Source organism: Sphaerodactylus townsendi, linkage group LG03 (assembly GCF_021028975.2).
Source record: "Sphaerodactylus townsendi isolate TG3544 linkage group LG03, MPM_Stown_v2.3, whole genome shotgun sequence".
NCBI lineage: Eukaryota > Metazoa > Chordata > Lepidosauria > Squamata > Sphaerodactylidae > Sphaerodactylus > Sphaerodactylus townsendi.
In genome coordinates this window covers 98606942-98623832 of record NC_059427.1, presented here as the reverse complement: position 1 = coordinate 98623832, position 16891 = coordinate 98606942, and the positions used below count along the sequence as shown (strand labels likewise).

The 16891-nt window shown below is 43.9% G+C and overlaps 1 protein-coding gene across 1 annotated transcript in view; it reads right to left on the bottom strand.

Annotated features, from left to right (window-relative positions):
• AFAP1L1 (actin filament associated protein 1 like 1) overlaps positions 1-16891 on the bottom strand; it is an 80018-nt gene that overhangs the window by 26379 nt on the left and 36748 nt on the right. The window contains exon 2 of the mRNA XM_048491159.1: positions 1839-1967. Coding sequence (XP_048347116.1) covers positions 1839-1967 — 129 coding nt within the window. The remainder of the gene's footprint in view (positions 1-1838; positions 1968-16891) is intronic.

The window sequence follows — 16891 nt, the reverse complement described above, 5'->3', positions numbered from 1 at the left end:
CAGCACTGTGACAAATAATGACTAAATACAGAATCAGGAGCAGGTGGAATACTTAGATCCTGCAATTCCACAGGTGCAACATATCCCATTCGGCTAAACACTTTCTCCCTATACTCTGTCCTTGTTTTATATATTTTCCAACTGCTTCCGTAAGCCTCTGGAGGATCTGAAGACAGCTTTATCGGCAGCTTCTAGAAGAGCCCAGTCACTTGAATTAGTAGTTTCTTCTATTCAGAGTTCAAAGAGACCCAACAAAGAACATGCATTTTGTTCCATCGATAAAACAGGAAATGCAAACTTTTGTGCCCTCAATTTCCTTCAGGGAGGCCAGGTAATGAAGGGGAAATATTTTAACCCTTCATCGTGCACTAAATTTCCCTATTCAAAACCAGGCTCCCTGCTTCATTTATTTATATGTATTTAAGCCATTTGTTAGCCTCTACCTTACGGAACTCAAGGCAACTTACAATAGACACAGATTAAAAAATACAAATACATAAAATACAACAGATTAAAATGATAGGTCACTGCCAACACATAGAAGAAGCTAAATTAATTAAATGCTGCTCTGTACAGAACCATCTTTAGCTGCCACCTAAAGATCAAAAGTGAGGGGGCCAGGCACACCTCTCTGGGGAGATGATTCAATAATTGTGGGGTTGCCCCCTGCCCAACCTCCATCTCTCGTGTGTCTACCAGATGAGCTTATTGGGTTGAAAAGACAATCAGGAGGACCTTTCCCTGTGGTCTCAGTTCCTGTGCCGGAATATACAGGCAGTAGCATTGTAATATGTGTCCTTTCAAAAACACCCCCCCACACACACACACACTCTATAAACGTTAACAACAAAGCAGGAAGTCCAGTTCTTGAAAGGTTAAATACCTACTCCCTTTCCTGCACAGCTTTGCGATAAATTGAAATTGCAGGAGCCCACAATTTGCATTTCAAGAATGGAACCAAATGTGATCTTCTAATCTGTTTGAACTGTAAGAGACAAGGTTTTTGGTATCTAATAGTGCAATCCTAAACAGAATTACACCCTTTTGAGCCCATGGATTTAGAAGAATATAACAATGTTTAGCCCTGACCTGGATAGGCCAGGCTAGCCTGCTCCATCAGACCTCGGAAGCTAACCTTATTGGACTGGTCAGTATTTGGATAGGAGACCACCAAGAAAATCCAGGCAGGCAATGGAGCAGGGAAGGGCTTTGCTCCTTCTACCTATGCAGTTTTTCTAATGAAGACTGATCACTCTCTGAGCTATCTCCTGGTGTCACATTGGGCTTGGTTCTATGTCTGCTATCCATTTGCCATGGGCACAGTGCAGCTAGATGTAACCTTTCGCCTACAGAATCCTTCAAAACTACCCTGACAAGATCTTCTTCAAAGGAGCAAGACACAGGCCCTGATACTAGCCAAATAGTCTTTACCTGTCATAAACTCAAATAACCCACCCATGCCATTCCTTCATAATTATAGTCAGCATCTGTGTCCTATACAGACAGAAACTTGTACTAACGTGAACAACTGAGAACTGCAGGTGAGGAATAGAGTGCTTCCCTTGTTCTGTGCAGCTTCCAGAGTCTACCAAGGTACAATGCTGATTTGGTTAAACATATTTGTTTTTTTAATATCTCTTAATGGAACAGTGATATCCTTATAGCCACCCTGTTAGCATATTTTTATTTTGTAGGTTCATGACAGCAATCAATGTTTTGGTTTCCTTTATCCTTGAAAGTTGCCCAGTTCTTAAAAATGACACAAATAGCAGACGACAGAACGAGATAAGGGAACGGTTGATGGGCAGGGATAGAAAACAGAAGCAAGAGTTTCTGACCTGTAGGGGGCTGCAGTTTCTGCAAGATGTTTGAGACAGCTGTTTTCTTTTCCATTGTGGTAGAGCTCAAGTATTCATGGTCCAACAACTTGAGTAGTACATTAAGTTCCGGAAGTAGTTGATCCAACACTGTGGGCAAAAAAAGAGAGAGCACAGAGTCAGAGTCCAGTCACCTCTAACCAGCGCTGCATGGCGTTTAAAAAATGGCCCAGATAAAAGAATGCCGGAGGGGAAAGAAAGAGAAAAATTAATTCTGGGATTCCCTGGGCAAGGTTGTCAAGTTATTATCAAGAAAAGGTGCCAGTACTTGCTCATACAACAAAAACTGGCAGTCATTGTATGCCCCCCACTCACTTGTCCAGAATATTCTCTTCTACTGCACCCTGTCATGGTGCCCACCAATACATTTTCTGGTGTCTGTTAAGTGTTTTTAGGAAGTAGGTGAGGCCAGATAGCACTTTCACCCAACAAAGCTTTGGATCGACTATTGGAGATTGGACTGGCTGTGAGTATCAACAGCACAAGGATCTACACTGTGTTACTAAAGTTAAGCTGTGGCAATAATTATGTGGTTGGCTCCACCTCCTGTGGGAACCATTGTTTTGGCAGCCATTTTGTTGCTCCATGCCATGTCAGAACTCCAAATGTGCCTGCAGGCTAAAAAGGGTAGGGACCATTTTTATGTAAAAGTTGTTGCTGGTCAGTGATTGTAATAATAAAATTTGAAGGTCAGGGATTCTTGTTATACTGCATACAGCCAGCAGAGCTCTGGTTCTGTCATGTAACAAGCAGAGTGACAAGTCTCTTGGATGTATAGAGTGGGACATACAGCATCTGCAGTCATACACATTGCATTCAGGAACAATGGCCAGTATTCAACCACACATTCCAAAGAGAAGAGACTACGATTTCAACCAATTCCCTTCTCCCACAGCAGAGCCCCATGTGCCCCTAAGTTTATCATGAGGGCCTGACAACCAACAGCAACAACATTTTGGGCAATTTAGTGGGTTGCAGCAGAAGTGGGGAAATTAATGGAAATTGTTGTCCCTTTTAATTGCCCTTAACTCTTGGGAATGGAGTGGCCAAATAGGGCAATGGGAATGACAACCTTTTAACTGGGACATAAGAAACCAGAAAAACCACACCAGGGATTGTTTTACTAGGATGCACAACTTTTAACAAGAACTTCTAGAGTTATGCAATAATGTAATAATATTTCTGGGTCCTGAAAAAAAACACGTTTTAATTGCTAAGAGCCTGCTCCTCCAGCTGAGCAAAGGGTTTCAGTCCAATGTTATTAATGCAAGTCCACATGTCCATTTATGCTAAGTGACTGCTAGGTCACTGCTATCTATATAGCTCGGGAAGACGCCAAGATATGCTAGAGGGGAAAAGACAGTTGCAACACAGTTGCTGGCTTCTTTCACTAAATGAATAAACGCTGTAATTACATAAGTAAAATAAGAAAATCACTTTATTTTGATGAGTAATTAATTATGAGATTGTTCCCTAGTGTTGCCATCTTTGAAACTGGCCCTCTTTCTGTACCTTCACTATCAGTTTGAACAGTAAAAATTATCAGGTGATGATATTTAGTTTAATGGCATGAAAAACTTCTATAGCTTATTTCTACATATTACATATCTGTTAAATCAGGGGTAGGGAACCTGCGTCTCTATAGATGTTCAGGAACTACAATTCCCATCAGCCTCTGTCAGCATGGCCAATTGGCCATGCTGGTAGGGGCTGATGGGAATTGTAGTTCCTGAACATCTGGAGAGCCGCAGGTTCCCTACCCCTGTGTTAAATAGACAGGGTATTTTCCCCTGGTTTGTTGGCAACCTTCTTGCCCCATCTTGGGCAGGTGCATCTTAAGTTTCCTTGCTTCCATAAGAATGCTACTCCCTCAAATGAGCTGAAGATTTTCATCAGGGCAGCATCCATGGTTGTGCCTGATCAAAGGCCAAGAAAATTGCTTTTGGAATCTTTCTACAAAGCAATCTTCTACATTCACATGGCCCATACTCCGAGCCCGAATATTTAATCCGAACTGTGGACTTGGAAAAAAGACAGAAAGGGATCTCCCCAATATCTTTCTGTTACTGATAGAGTTACATGACCTGACACATTTGCTGTCCATCCCACCTCACTGCTCTGACAATCTGTATCCTTTAATTACTATGTGTGCATTTTAGAATGCCTAAGTATAGTCTGTGGAGGGACGCCTCCAAATGACTGACAGGGCAAGAGATTCTCTCCCTAACTTGTTCCTTTGCACATCCAATAGTAACTTTGCAGATTATATCACGATATAGTCACCCAACACAAAACTACACACCTTCCGTATGTTCTGATTTGGGCAAGCTAGAGATAGATGTCATTTCAGATGAAGAACAAGCAGAGGAAGCTATTAGTTTCTGAAACCAGCACCCTTATTTAGCTTGCTTTAATTTGACATCTAGATCAAAACTGAGGGGCTCCTTGGGAAGTTCTCTCATTCTTAGTGTTGGTGAAATATTATCACTCCCATTGTCAGGGGTGTAGTTTGTTAAAATGGCACCCAGGGCAAGCCCTGAGCACCACGCCCCACCACAGCTGACCTCCACATGGAGGTTGAGAGTGGGGTCAGGTGGGCAAGCCCGCCCCATCTCCACATGCAGGTTGAATGCAAAGGCCAGCTAGCTGGCCCCCACGCCTGATCTCCACGAAGTTGGAGGTGGGGTGAGCCTGTCTGGATCCACCCCCAACCTCCATGTGAAGTACAGCCAGCCAGGCTCATCCTGCCCCAAACCCCATCTCCAGTGGAGGTCAGGTGTGGGGCCAACCACACCCGATCTCTGTGGAGATTGGAGCAGCAAGAGCCCATTGGAACCTGGCATTAGCCCAACTCAGGCTGAGCACAGTCAGTCCCCTTCTACATTCCAGGTTTCACGTGGAGTTTGGGAGCCAGCTTTTTATTGCATTCTGGCCCAAAAGGGACCGAGGCGCAGTTGCAAGGGGTGTGTGTGTGCAGTGGGTGGCACCTGAGGGCAATGTGTCCTTGTACCCCTCCCCCCATTTGGCGCCAGTTTGCTTGGTATGGTTACTGCTGATGAGCACAAGTACCAATAGTCAAAATCGCTTTGGAAGGATCCACTTTACAGAGTAAAACTGGGGGCAGTTTCTTACATCAGCAGAAGTCAACTTCTGTACATGATTTTGTGCCATTAACTCTGCTTCTGCTAATCACTGAGGAACAAATAGCTGCAGGGAACTAATGCCCTGCTCTCTTATCACTGGCAATATTTTGAACCATCTCTTAGCAGCTTCAGAGATTTCACTGGGCATTGCTTTTTGCACCTTCCAAGCCAGTCTCTGCAACCCAAAGTGCTGAAAAGTTGCCTGCTTTTGTTTTAATTTTTTGTTCATTTGGGAATTTCAACTGCTGGGTTCTCTAGGCTCCAGCTGCTCTGCACATTCTGGCACAGAGTGCAAGCAGGAGACTGGTGAGATCCAAGATGGGGAATCTTTGCTGAGCACCATCTCTCTTGCCAACAGGGCTGTCCTCCCCAAGGTTTTTGCCTCGTCATGTCCCTAGCTGCACTGAGATGGATGGTATTACATATATTATCCACTCCAACATAATAAGCCACTGGCTGCTTGCCTAATGAATTCTCAATGCATTTATAGACTATCCACTTCTGAATATTTCAATAGCTCAGCAGCAAAATCGCCATCTATTTCTTTGACATGACTGGATCCATAAGTGTGTCCAGATGCTGATTATACCAAATGCTTCACAGGTTAGCGAAAAGATCCTGGCGAACTCACTGAAGAGAAGTGAAATGAAACAAAATGAGAAAAAAAAAAGAGCCAAAACTGGAGGTTATCACTTCTGGATGCTTGGATTTAGGCCCATTTGTTTAGTTACCCTGACAGGAGTAATAAAGCATTCCACATTGGCCAGTTTTCATACAAATCTGTTCTAATATATAGCATACAATCAGCTTACCCAATTCACTCTAAAACCACCCTCTGTTGCAACCTGTACTCTTTTGCAGTTTTGTCTAGATTTGGGGAGGGGGGAGGGAACAAACTACAGAAAATAGGTGACAATTTTTATCAAGTCACGTCCTTCATCTCAAATTAGCATTCGAAAACAAAACAGTTTGACAGTGCCCGCCTGTTCTCAAGCTGCCACTTTTGACTCCATTTTATCAGGTTAGAAACAACATCCCTGTTTAACAAGCCAACTGTTCACAGTTCATGCAGGCAAACTGTTAACTGGGTGGAACAAAGAACATTTCTCTCCTATAAAACTAAAGAATGTTTTAACCAATCCTACTGGATTGTAATATGCTTCTTATGGGATGGATCATAAAGTAAAGGCAGGAGGCAAGCTAGAACTCCCTGCCACACGTTCCCAACTGTTGGCAACACATACCTCCCTTTGCACAGATGATGGTGCTTAGTACTACAAACACCAGCACACACGTGGCATGGCTGCTTAACATGTAAAGCCTAACCTGAGCTTTACTTTCCATGGGATTTAGTGCCACATTGTCCCTTTCCTCCTCCCCTTCTCCTTCACTCCTAAGCAATGCAACACTGATCTCTGTGCAAAACACAAAATTCAGAAGACACAGCTCTACTCCTTTTCAGGTCACAGCAAAGGATACTTATACCCTTTCCCAACAAAAGATATAAGAGCAGTCAGTAGTGGTGTGGTAGAAAAGCAGTATGCTTCCACAGTAGAAAATATTCCAGAAGAACTATGAGCTGGTGGGCAAGTGAGCGGTGAATTGGGGAGGGAGGTGGGGAGGACTATGAGCAGGTGGGCGAGTGAGAGGTGAGTTAAGTGGTGGCGGGGAGGTGGCTTGATGAAAGGGTGGGGGGTGAAAGGGTGGGGGGATGGGAGGCTGTTACCAGGCTGGGCAGGAGAGCAAATGAGCAGGTGAAAACATGGAGGAGGGGACAGAAGGGGGCGCCACCAGGCAGCAAGTCATAGCTTTAAATCTTGCACAGGGCTGGGGAGACGGCTCTGACACTGGAGGAGCCACTGGCTGGGGCATCTCTCACCTGCCTTGCCAGACCAATGGCCTGTGAAAAAGGTGGGGATACATGTCCATCCATGCTGCATGCCCACCCAGATGACCAGGCAGGCTGACAGCAGCCTGAACCAGCACCTGCCCCACTGGTTCGCCTTGGCTGCTCTGGCAGCAGCTGCTGAGCTGCTTCTGAACGCCCCAGTTGGAAAGGACCCCTAAGGAACTTTGCCTTACCTTGCTGCTCCAGGACTTCCATGATGGCAACTAAACTTTCCCTTCTCACTGGACACTCACAATTCTCACAATACTAAAACCAGGGGACATCCGTTGAAAATGCTGGGGGGAAGAATTAGGACTAATAAAAGGAAACACTTCTTCACATAATGTGTGATTGGTGTTTGGAATATGCTGCCACAGGAGGTGGTGATGGCCACTAACCTGGATAGCTTTAAAAGGGGCTTGGACAGATTTATGGAGAAGTTGATCTGTGGCTACCAATCTTGATCCTCCTTGATCTGAGATTGCAAATGCCTTAGCAGACCAGGTACTCAGGAGAAGAAGCAGCAGAAGGCCATTGCTTTCACATTCTGCATGTGAGCTCCCAAAGGCATCTGGTGGGCCACTGTGAGTAGCAGAGTGCTGGACTAGATGGACTCTGGTCTGATCCAGCAGGCTCTTTCTTATGTTCTTATGACACAGTGTATAACAGACTTCTCTCTGTGATACACCTCTGAGGATGCCAGCCACAGATGCAGGCGAAACAAGATCTACCAGACCACAGCCACACAGCCTGGAAAACCCACAACCAACGGCCTGTTCTCTGTTGAATTCCAACCACACACAATTGCTCATGTGCAAAACTGTATGTGGATGTTTGTTTTTAATTCACAGCATGAACAGAACTTCTTTTAAAAAACAGCTCACACAATGACAGCTCACACAATGGCATGGAGCAAGCCGATTTTTGCAGTGTTCTGTTTTTATACTTCACTTAAAACATATGGCACTTGCAGCTACAAATCACACAGAGGTTGTCTCCAAATCAGGGCTGCTGAGTGCCAAGGTGGACATAAGAATAGGTCCTTAATCTCATCCACTTTGAGTTGATCCTCCATCAGTAACAAGCACTAAAGGTATCTGAAGAAATGTGCATGCACATGAAAGCTTATGCCAAAAATAAAAGTTTATTTGTCTTAAAGGTGCCAGTGGTCTCAAACTTTTTTCAGCACTAGCTTGATTATCTTTTGCTATCATTCACAATCTGACTAAAATAGATCCCCCAGAAAGCTCCAGGTTTTTATAAGAAGTCTCACCACAGGGATAAGAAGCAAGCTCTTAGTGTTGACCGCAATGGGAATTCCAATGTGCTGACTGATGGGGATGTCTAGTAAAGAGGAGTGTGCGGACACATTGCACATTCCTATGCTTACACTAAGAGAACAAAAGGCTACAGTCCTTTTCTGAATACGTCTTGTGAGAGGCAAGCAAACTGACACCCTATGGAGTCATCCACCCATACAGCACAAAACCCTCACATTATTCTCAAGAAGGAGGCATACAGACTTTGTCAAAACGGAGCCCAAGTATAGCTCCTGAAGTCTAGACCATCTTGAGAACTAAAATAGGCACCGGAAAACATTGAAATGAGTAGCAACCACCTGGAGCAAATCTGCAAACCTTATTCTGGGGTAAAGTTATGTGGTCACCAGGTTTTTGGCTTTTCCTCCTCTACTCCACTCAGTTCACATCAGCACCCTTACCTCCTCACTCCAGAAAAAAGGCCAAGCAGAAGACCTTGGCCTTTTATGAACTACAAGTCTGGCCTGCGGTGAGCATTGGTGTAAACTTTTACTTACCTATGCATTTTTCCTGCTGTCACACTCACCTCGCCACAGACTGCACTTTCCCCAAATCTTCTAAGCATGGGGAAAGCCAAAACATTTTCCTACCTAAGTATGGACAGCTTTACATTGCCTGCCTCCCTGCACCCACAGAGCAGCACTTCCTCCAGGCTGTCCTCCCTGGATGCCATGCTTCCATTGATAGAACACTGAAATAATGTAAAAAAAAATTACCAGGGCAAAAGTTGCAGCGGATCACTGTGGCAACCAGGGGCAACGATCCAAAAGAAGAGGTTGTCAAAAATGGTGGCTGGATTTGGGACAAGCAGTAGGGTTTCTTCATGTGTATCCAGAAAAACGTGAGGAAATCCCACTGCGGAGCAAATAGCCATGGGGTAGACAAACTAAAGGCAAGGTGTGCATAATGGGCCCTTGTTGGCCTTTGGAATTACACAGCAATCTGTAGCTACGTATGAGCAGCTGAGAAAAAAAATTCTATCAAGTGACAAATGCCTTCATTTTAACACGTGTCTCCAGGAGAGTAGGAGGAATTTGCTGAATTTACCACCTTTGTGCAGTTCTTCCCACAACTGGTCCTACGCTTATGGATACATTATTCATACATGCTCCTCTACAGTACAGGGAGCTGGAAGCCACTGGAAATGCATCTGAAGGAGCCTAGGTTAGAAGCGTATTAGTTCTCAGGACGAAGTTTTACGGTGGAGGATTGAAGCTGACATTCACAGGAGAATGAAATACATATCCAGGTACTCCTTTCCTTCCCTGTTACCTCCCGGTGCCCCCAATTTGAATCCAAAGATTACTGGTCTCCTGTCATTAGGAACAAATTTCTAACCCCAGTTCTCAGTGTGCCCAGGATGCAATCGTCATAAGCCTTTTCCTGCTGCCTCCACTGATGTACTTTTATCTCCTCAAGCCTTCTGTTTCCTCCTCTCCCACCACGGCCAAGCTAAATATTAGATCTTCAGTTTAGGTGGATATAGATCAATGAGACCCCAGCTAAGGGATGTGGCCACCTACAAGGAGTGGTCTCACCTAGACTTGTAAACTTTTGTTTTCAATTTACATTTGAATGGGGGAAGCATAGTTCAATCATGGTAAAGGCTGGGATAGTTCTTTTCTGTTTCTATAAATTCTTTGTTCGTGCAAGACAGTAATTACGCCCCACACTGTGACCCCAGGTAATGTCTGTGTTGCCAGCATTTTATCATCTTAGATACCCCACAAGCCATATATTGGGCTGACTTAAACATACACGCCTTCTGAAAGGGCAGTGTACTGGATGTCTGTAAGAAAGCAAGTCTGTCCCATGTAGGCAAACACATAAAGCGTAGCAGAAGGCCTATGCAGCAGTGAGGGCACCAAACTAGTTAAAGAGCAACACAAAATTTATTTGTGGAAATAACAAACTGGAAAGGAAGGAGAAAAGACACCACTAGGTGTCTTGCTGGCTGAAAGTGTTATAGAGTGTTATTAAAAAAAAAAGCCAAAGGATAGCATTTGCCGCACAGAGAAGGCAAAGCCCCTTAAGGAAGAAGATTCTCCCCTTACAGTCTTGTCTACCAAGAGTTTGCTGAGCCCTGCAGGACCTTCTCTTCCCTTCTTCTTCACACACAAGACATTGTCATGTTCCAGCACAGAAGTGCCTCCCCTCTACTTAACTTTTGGGGAGAGAATCGGCTCTTGGGGCTGGTGCAGGACTGTGCTGGTGTGTTTGACACTCTGTGGTGCCTGACTCAGGAGTAACCTCTGGCCCCAGAGCTGCACTAGTCTAAACTTATCAATCCTTTTCTGCAAATAGTGAACAGTGACAGCAGCTAAGAGACCAGTTATTTGATTAACACCACATAGAATTCATGGCAGAAGCGAAATCTGAACCAGATACCTGATTCAGACCTCAGTCTCTTACAGGGCAATCCTATGCACAGTTATGTTGGACTAAGCCTATACTATCTAGAAATGCTAGCTCTTGAAATATTCCTAGACTGAAAAATCCAATGTTTTTGGACATGGCACCCCATTTTAGGCTCTGCACAGTCAAGGAAAAGTATTTCCAATTTCTAGATTTCAACAGGAAGTTCAAGGGTACCCAGAAAACTATGCCATTGGGATTTCCCCAGACCTGTCTTAAGCTTCCATTAAAATAGACAGACAGACAGACAGACAGACAGACAGACAGACAGACAGACAGACAGACAGACAGACAGACAGACAGACAGAAAAGGTGAGAGTGAAGTGAGAGATTTCTTGTACAGCCACATCTGCTCAGCAGTCTCTTTTTCAGCTTCTTATTAGAGTGGAAATAACAGGGGAAGGGGCTGTAGAGGTAGAGCATTTGCTTCATATACTCAAGATCCCAGGTTCGATCCCCAACATCTAAAAAGCATGAGATAATATCACACAAGAAGTCTTCTTAAACTGAATCATACCATTGGTCCATCAAGATCTGCACTACCTATTGAGACTGGCTGTAGCTCTTCATGGGCTCAGATTGAAGCCTTTCACATCTACCACCTGATCCTTTTAACCGGAGATGCCAAGGATTGAACCTAGGACCTTCTGCATGTTCAAGCAGATGCTCCACCACTACGATACACCCCTCCTCAGCAGCAGATGTGAAAGACCTGTACCTGAGACCCCGAGGGCCAAAGCCATTCTGAGTCCAGGGGTCTGCAACCTGCGGCTCTTCAGATGTTCATGGCCTACCTATCCCATCAGTCCCTGCCAGCATGGCCAATTGCAGACCCCTGGAGTAAACAATACTGATCTTCGTGGACCAATGGTCTGATTCGGCAGTTTCATGCGTCCATGTGGAAAGAGCAATCTGGAAGTGGATAAAAAACCAAAGCTTGCTTAGTAATTGTCAGAATAAAGGCCAAAGACAGTGGGGGGGAAAAATTCCAATGAATTAAAAAAACTACCATGCCTGATAAGGCGGGCTTGAGCTTTTAAAAAATCGCAAGCCAGTGAGGTCATACAGTGCAGTTGTGGTAGATAGCTTGGGACATGGGGTACAGTAGCTGGGATATCAAGGGACTCTGAAAGGTCCTTTGTTTTACCTTCCATCGTTCAAGCTGCCTCATTAAATGCATACTCAAAAGTTAAAGAGGGAAAAGTCACTACTCAAAGCGGCCTGTGATCCACCATGGGGCACCAGCTTCCTGACCTGAGGCCATCCATGAGGGAAGGGCATTAATGCTTGACTTTGTTAGATCTCAGTGCTGATGTGGCAGCTTCAGGAACCAAGCTGGCTTTTGACTGGGCACCTTAATCTCATCACTCACATACACCCCCCGCCCCCCATTCCCTAGCTTCTTTGATTCAATTCTCCTGCAGCTGTCTTATTGCCAAAAATCACTTCTGCAAGACTGGCGTTGCCAACCATGCAAAATGTTATCATTCTGATGGTAGTGCTATAGGTTTAATCACAATGTTTTGGATGAATATGAGAGCATTGCTCCCAATGTGATAACATCACTTCTGCGTTGGTGCCGGAAGTAACATTGCATACCAAGACAATGCAGGCATACTTGTCCACACCCTCCAATTGCTCCTGGGGGTTAGTTACGGCTGCTAGCAACCCTATTCAAGTGACAATGCCTCAGAAACTGGCAAGGCATCACTTGTGTGCAAAGGCGAGACAAGCATATTGCACACATGCCCATCTGCATGCCAGTTAAGTATGAGTGTATATTGCTGTTTGTAATATAATAGCAACTCAGTTGTGAGTGGCAGAGCAAGAGAGGTGGGAACAAGTTGTGCCTTCAGTCTGCTCCCATATAAAAATGTATTACTGTTCCTTACTGGGGAAACTTATTTAGGTGTAACCCCCAGACATTGCTTTTTCTCCAGTAAGGCACATAGTGACACTACAGGCCATTTCATGTTGGGAAAAGCAACATAGGATGCTTGCAGAGGCATAGCAAGGAGGAAAAGCACCCAGTGCACTGGTGCGTCCTCCGCTCCCCCATCCCGCCTCATCCCGCTCCTGGAATGCCCTTGCCACACCCCCATAGGGGCGCGCACCCCGCCTGCCCCCTTGGAGCGACGCCTCTGGATGCTTGTGTGGAAAGCCAATCAGGAATATTAATAGGGTTTGTATAGGCCATGAAGGATAATGTGAAGAAATGATCTGAAAACAACTGGATAAGATATAATGACACCTATAGAATTCTCCCAGGAATTAGGAAATATCTCTGACTCTTAAGGGTGATGAGAAATAATTAATTAGGCAGGAAAAGTGAGACAGAGAAAGAAGTGCTACTTCTTGTATTTCTTCTGTTATCACAAGTCTAAGGCTGACTCCCAAGGGTGGTTTGGAGCATATTTTAAAATAGAAGCCAACAGCTTGATCTAAATCTTCATATTCAAAATAAAACAGTTTACCATATCTACATCCAAACATTATTTCTATCAAAGTGTTTCCCTTCATGGATGTCCAAGAAATAGAATGGTTCATACAATTCCACAGAGAAACACTTATTACAGTAGTGGGCAAATCTAACCATCTGGGACCTTTTTTGAACTGAAAGTATAAAAATCACTCTAGTTTTAAATCACATTAAAAAAACATTCTTAAATGGTTCACTTTCCGGTTCAGAACAGGTCCTGCAACTATACATTTTGATATAATTACATTATGCTATTTCAGAATCACTCACAAGAACTACCATTTGAGGCCTCATATGCCAGGCCAATTACACAAGCAAATGTGATATTTTCTGGGCCATTCTGATACATACCCACACTAAATAATTACTATTAACGGTATACAAAAGTGTATATCCCCACCTCCAGTGAGGACTTTGAGCCGAGGGCAGAGCAAAACAAAACAGGATGCAACAATGGGGAACAGCAGTGGTGAGGCCTAATCTGTGTCCAGCACAATGGGCTCAACTCAGCTGTTACCTGTAGGTTACATCTGCTTCTAGGTTGATTCACCAGTGGTATATTATAGGTTATAATCATACAAAAGAATAGATACATTCTGTTGTCCAATCAAGGGTTAACTATAGGCCAGTTAATCTTGCCACTGTGTGATCCAGGTATGGGATGAAAAGCAGGGAAGCTAAAGCATCCCTGTATAACCCCTCTTAGGTCGATTCCGCACAACATACTGGGTTACATTTAGTATTTAAAAATCTGGGTCTATTTTATTTCAGTTTCTCCCTTCGGCATTGGTGCCTGTTTCTGTTAAGGAATCGAGTTAAGACTGGGAGGAAATACTCTGATTTATTTTGTACAAGGCTGGCTTTTTTGTTTTTACAATGCAAATGCAGCACACATGCTCGAATATCCCCAGTGTGATGCATTCTGATATGTCCTTCCCCCCAAAGGCAGTGCTTCTGATTGGCGGATCCACAGCAACCGCAGGACACACACCCCTTACCTCTAGCTTTGGAACGGACCCGCTATATGAAGGCTAGCGAGAGGTGCTTGGCGAGAGCGAGCAGGAATGGGGCAAGCGCTCATGCTTTCCCGGTTGCCTGGTTCCTTGAAGAGTTGACAAAGGGCAGAAAACTTGCTTGGGGAATGTTTCGGAAAGGGCAGACTGCAACTCAGCAGAAATGAAATGAAACTGGCATGATGTAAGGCGGGGAGATCAGGCAGCAAGGTGGGAAATATAAATCAGTTTTGCTCCTGTGGCATTCCCATGAAAGCAGATTCAACACGGGATTTTGGAAAAAGATTGCAATTTTTGAAAAACCCGGGATGAGGGAAATATTGCGGGACAAACCCACTTTAGGACCAGGAACCAGGTGAACCAGGATATTTGGACCGTGTGGAATCGATCTTAATATCAGAATCCTCTATTAACAATCTGGATCTGGCTGTTAGATTACTATGAAGTTCACACAGAAGTAATTATAGCCATTTATTGGTGTTTGTAGTGGCCAACTTTAAACGAAGCTGGTTCCTTGTCCACTGAATCAAAACCTTCTGCTTCTTCTGATTTCAGCTTGACCACTAAAGTTCATATTAATTTGAAAGCACACAGCATATACCATACTGTCCATCATGGGCTTGGAAATAACTCGTAGAGTGATGGGATCCCCTCCAGGTACTCTTGTGGGGATAAAACAGACCGCACAGAATAGAAGGCACCATCTTCTCTTGGGAAGCACAAGACAATCTGGATTGGGGCCTGCAGAAATGCTACCATATACTGGCATGAGAGAGTATTGAAATAATGATGGTTTGAAAAACCTGCTTTCCCCCTTCTTTTTTATTTTTGTAACATTTGGGCTGATGAAGAGTTCTGTGGAATTTGAAAGTTTGCACACATACATATCTTTGGGTTGACCTTAATAAAAATCACTCTACAGATTATGTTTGTGGCTTTTTAAACCTAAGTGCCCCTCACACTGCAATCCTAATCTGAATTGGGGTTTCACCCACCTGAATTGGGTTTTCAAACTCCAGATATGAAATTCCCAGCAAACATCTGGTTTGGCTGCGCTCTCTCTCTCTCTCTCTCTCTCTCTCTCTCTCTCTCTCTCTCTCTCTCTCACTCACTCACTCACACACACACACACACACAAACAGAGCAGCCCTGCCTCCTCAACTAACTAGTCTCTGCTGCTGCAAATTAAGCAGAATTTCTTTTTGGAAAGCACCCTACAGTATAATATCACTTCCCAACTGTAAATGTGCTCATAACTTGTTCAGCAACTAATGTAAACAAGAATAATGTAAATAGAGCTTTATGAATATCAGACTTCCACCATGGAATATTTGTGAACTGTCAGTACAGAGTTAACTAGTTCATAAAGAAACTGAAGGCATGTTTTAGATGTGTGCTCGTGCAAACACACACAAATCACATACTTTCATCACCCTCAAGATCAAAGACATTTTAAAAATGTTCTGTAACTTAGCCATTCTACTTCCCCCCTAAAACTTAAACAGGCTCCACTCCTGTCTGTGAAATTTCAGAATGATGGGGCAGGTTGTTTTCATTTTACAACCAGAACTTTCAGCCATTATAATGGTGGAATACAAACCCCCCTATGTTATAGAGTATAACAATATCCCTAAAAAAAAAAAAGAAACAAAAAAAACGACTCAGAAGCAGAGATTCTGTTTTTCATATCTGAATAGGTATAGTACGTGGAATCAGAAATACTCCGAATGTAAAAAACAACAAGTCTCTATGTATTCTATGTACAAAGTAGTCTTGGGCAAAGTAGTTCATAGACTTGAATTTCCTAACATGCCATGTCTACAAGCCTTCCTTTTGTGGATGTTTTTGTTTTTGTTTTCTTGGCTGAGGATGTTGAAGTTTTAGGCCAAATACTCTCCAAAAATCCCAGGGGAAGAAAGTATTACAGGGATCACCAAACGGCCCTGACGTCTGAGCAGAGGGGGCTAAAGTTCCAAGAGTCTGGACAGCTTGAGTTCTCCCTTCAAAGATGCAAGAAGCCTGAATGTCAATAAACAGTATTAGTCCTAACAGAGTAACCAGCGATGGCTGTGAAGCCACAAAGCCTTACAACCGGAAAAAGCAAACTGAAACATCAAAAGGCAACTTTGCTTCCCTTAAGAGGAATTGGACTCTGCATCAAAGCATCTGCATGGGGGAGGGGTGGGGAGAGGATCTGAAGAGGTGTACCTGGTCAAGATAAGACACCATGTTCCAGACGAGGGCACATGGGGCTCCCTCTGCTTCCTACTGTGTTAATGAACAGTTATCACCTGCTAGGAGTGCCACAGGGGCACTTAAAAAGGCAAAAGGGCACACACCCTATCTTTAAGTGATCTGTCACTTAGGACTTTTTGTTCTATTTTTTCTGTCTTTTACAGAAAACATGTGCTAGCATACCTGTGCATTTTTGTCTTGAACTTTGCTAAAGTGAGAAGGATATGGAAGCAGTGGCTACCCTAGTCTACTCTCTTGCCTACTCAAGTGCAAACCTGCACTGGTGTGCTGGTTCGCTGGGCAAGTACCTACGTTGGCTCTTATCTACATTTAGATTTGTAAGCAGGTTCTGTCTTTACATAGCAGTTGGCTATACTCTGCTTCCTGTTTCCATACTTATTATCCTCCCTGCAAAACCCCCAACAAACAAAGCAGACCAGTAGGCCACATGGAGATACAAAGTTTTGTTCCCTCTGCATTTCAGGAAATAAGGAACGTATTCCTTTTCTTCAGACAAGACCT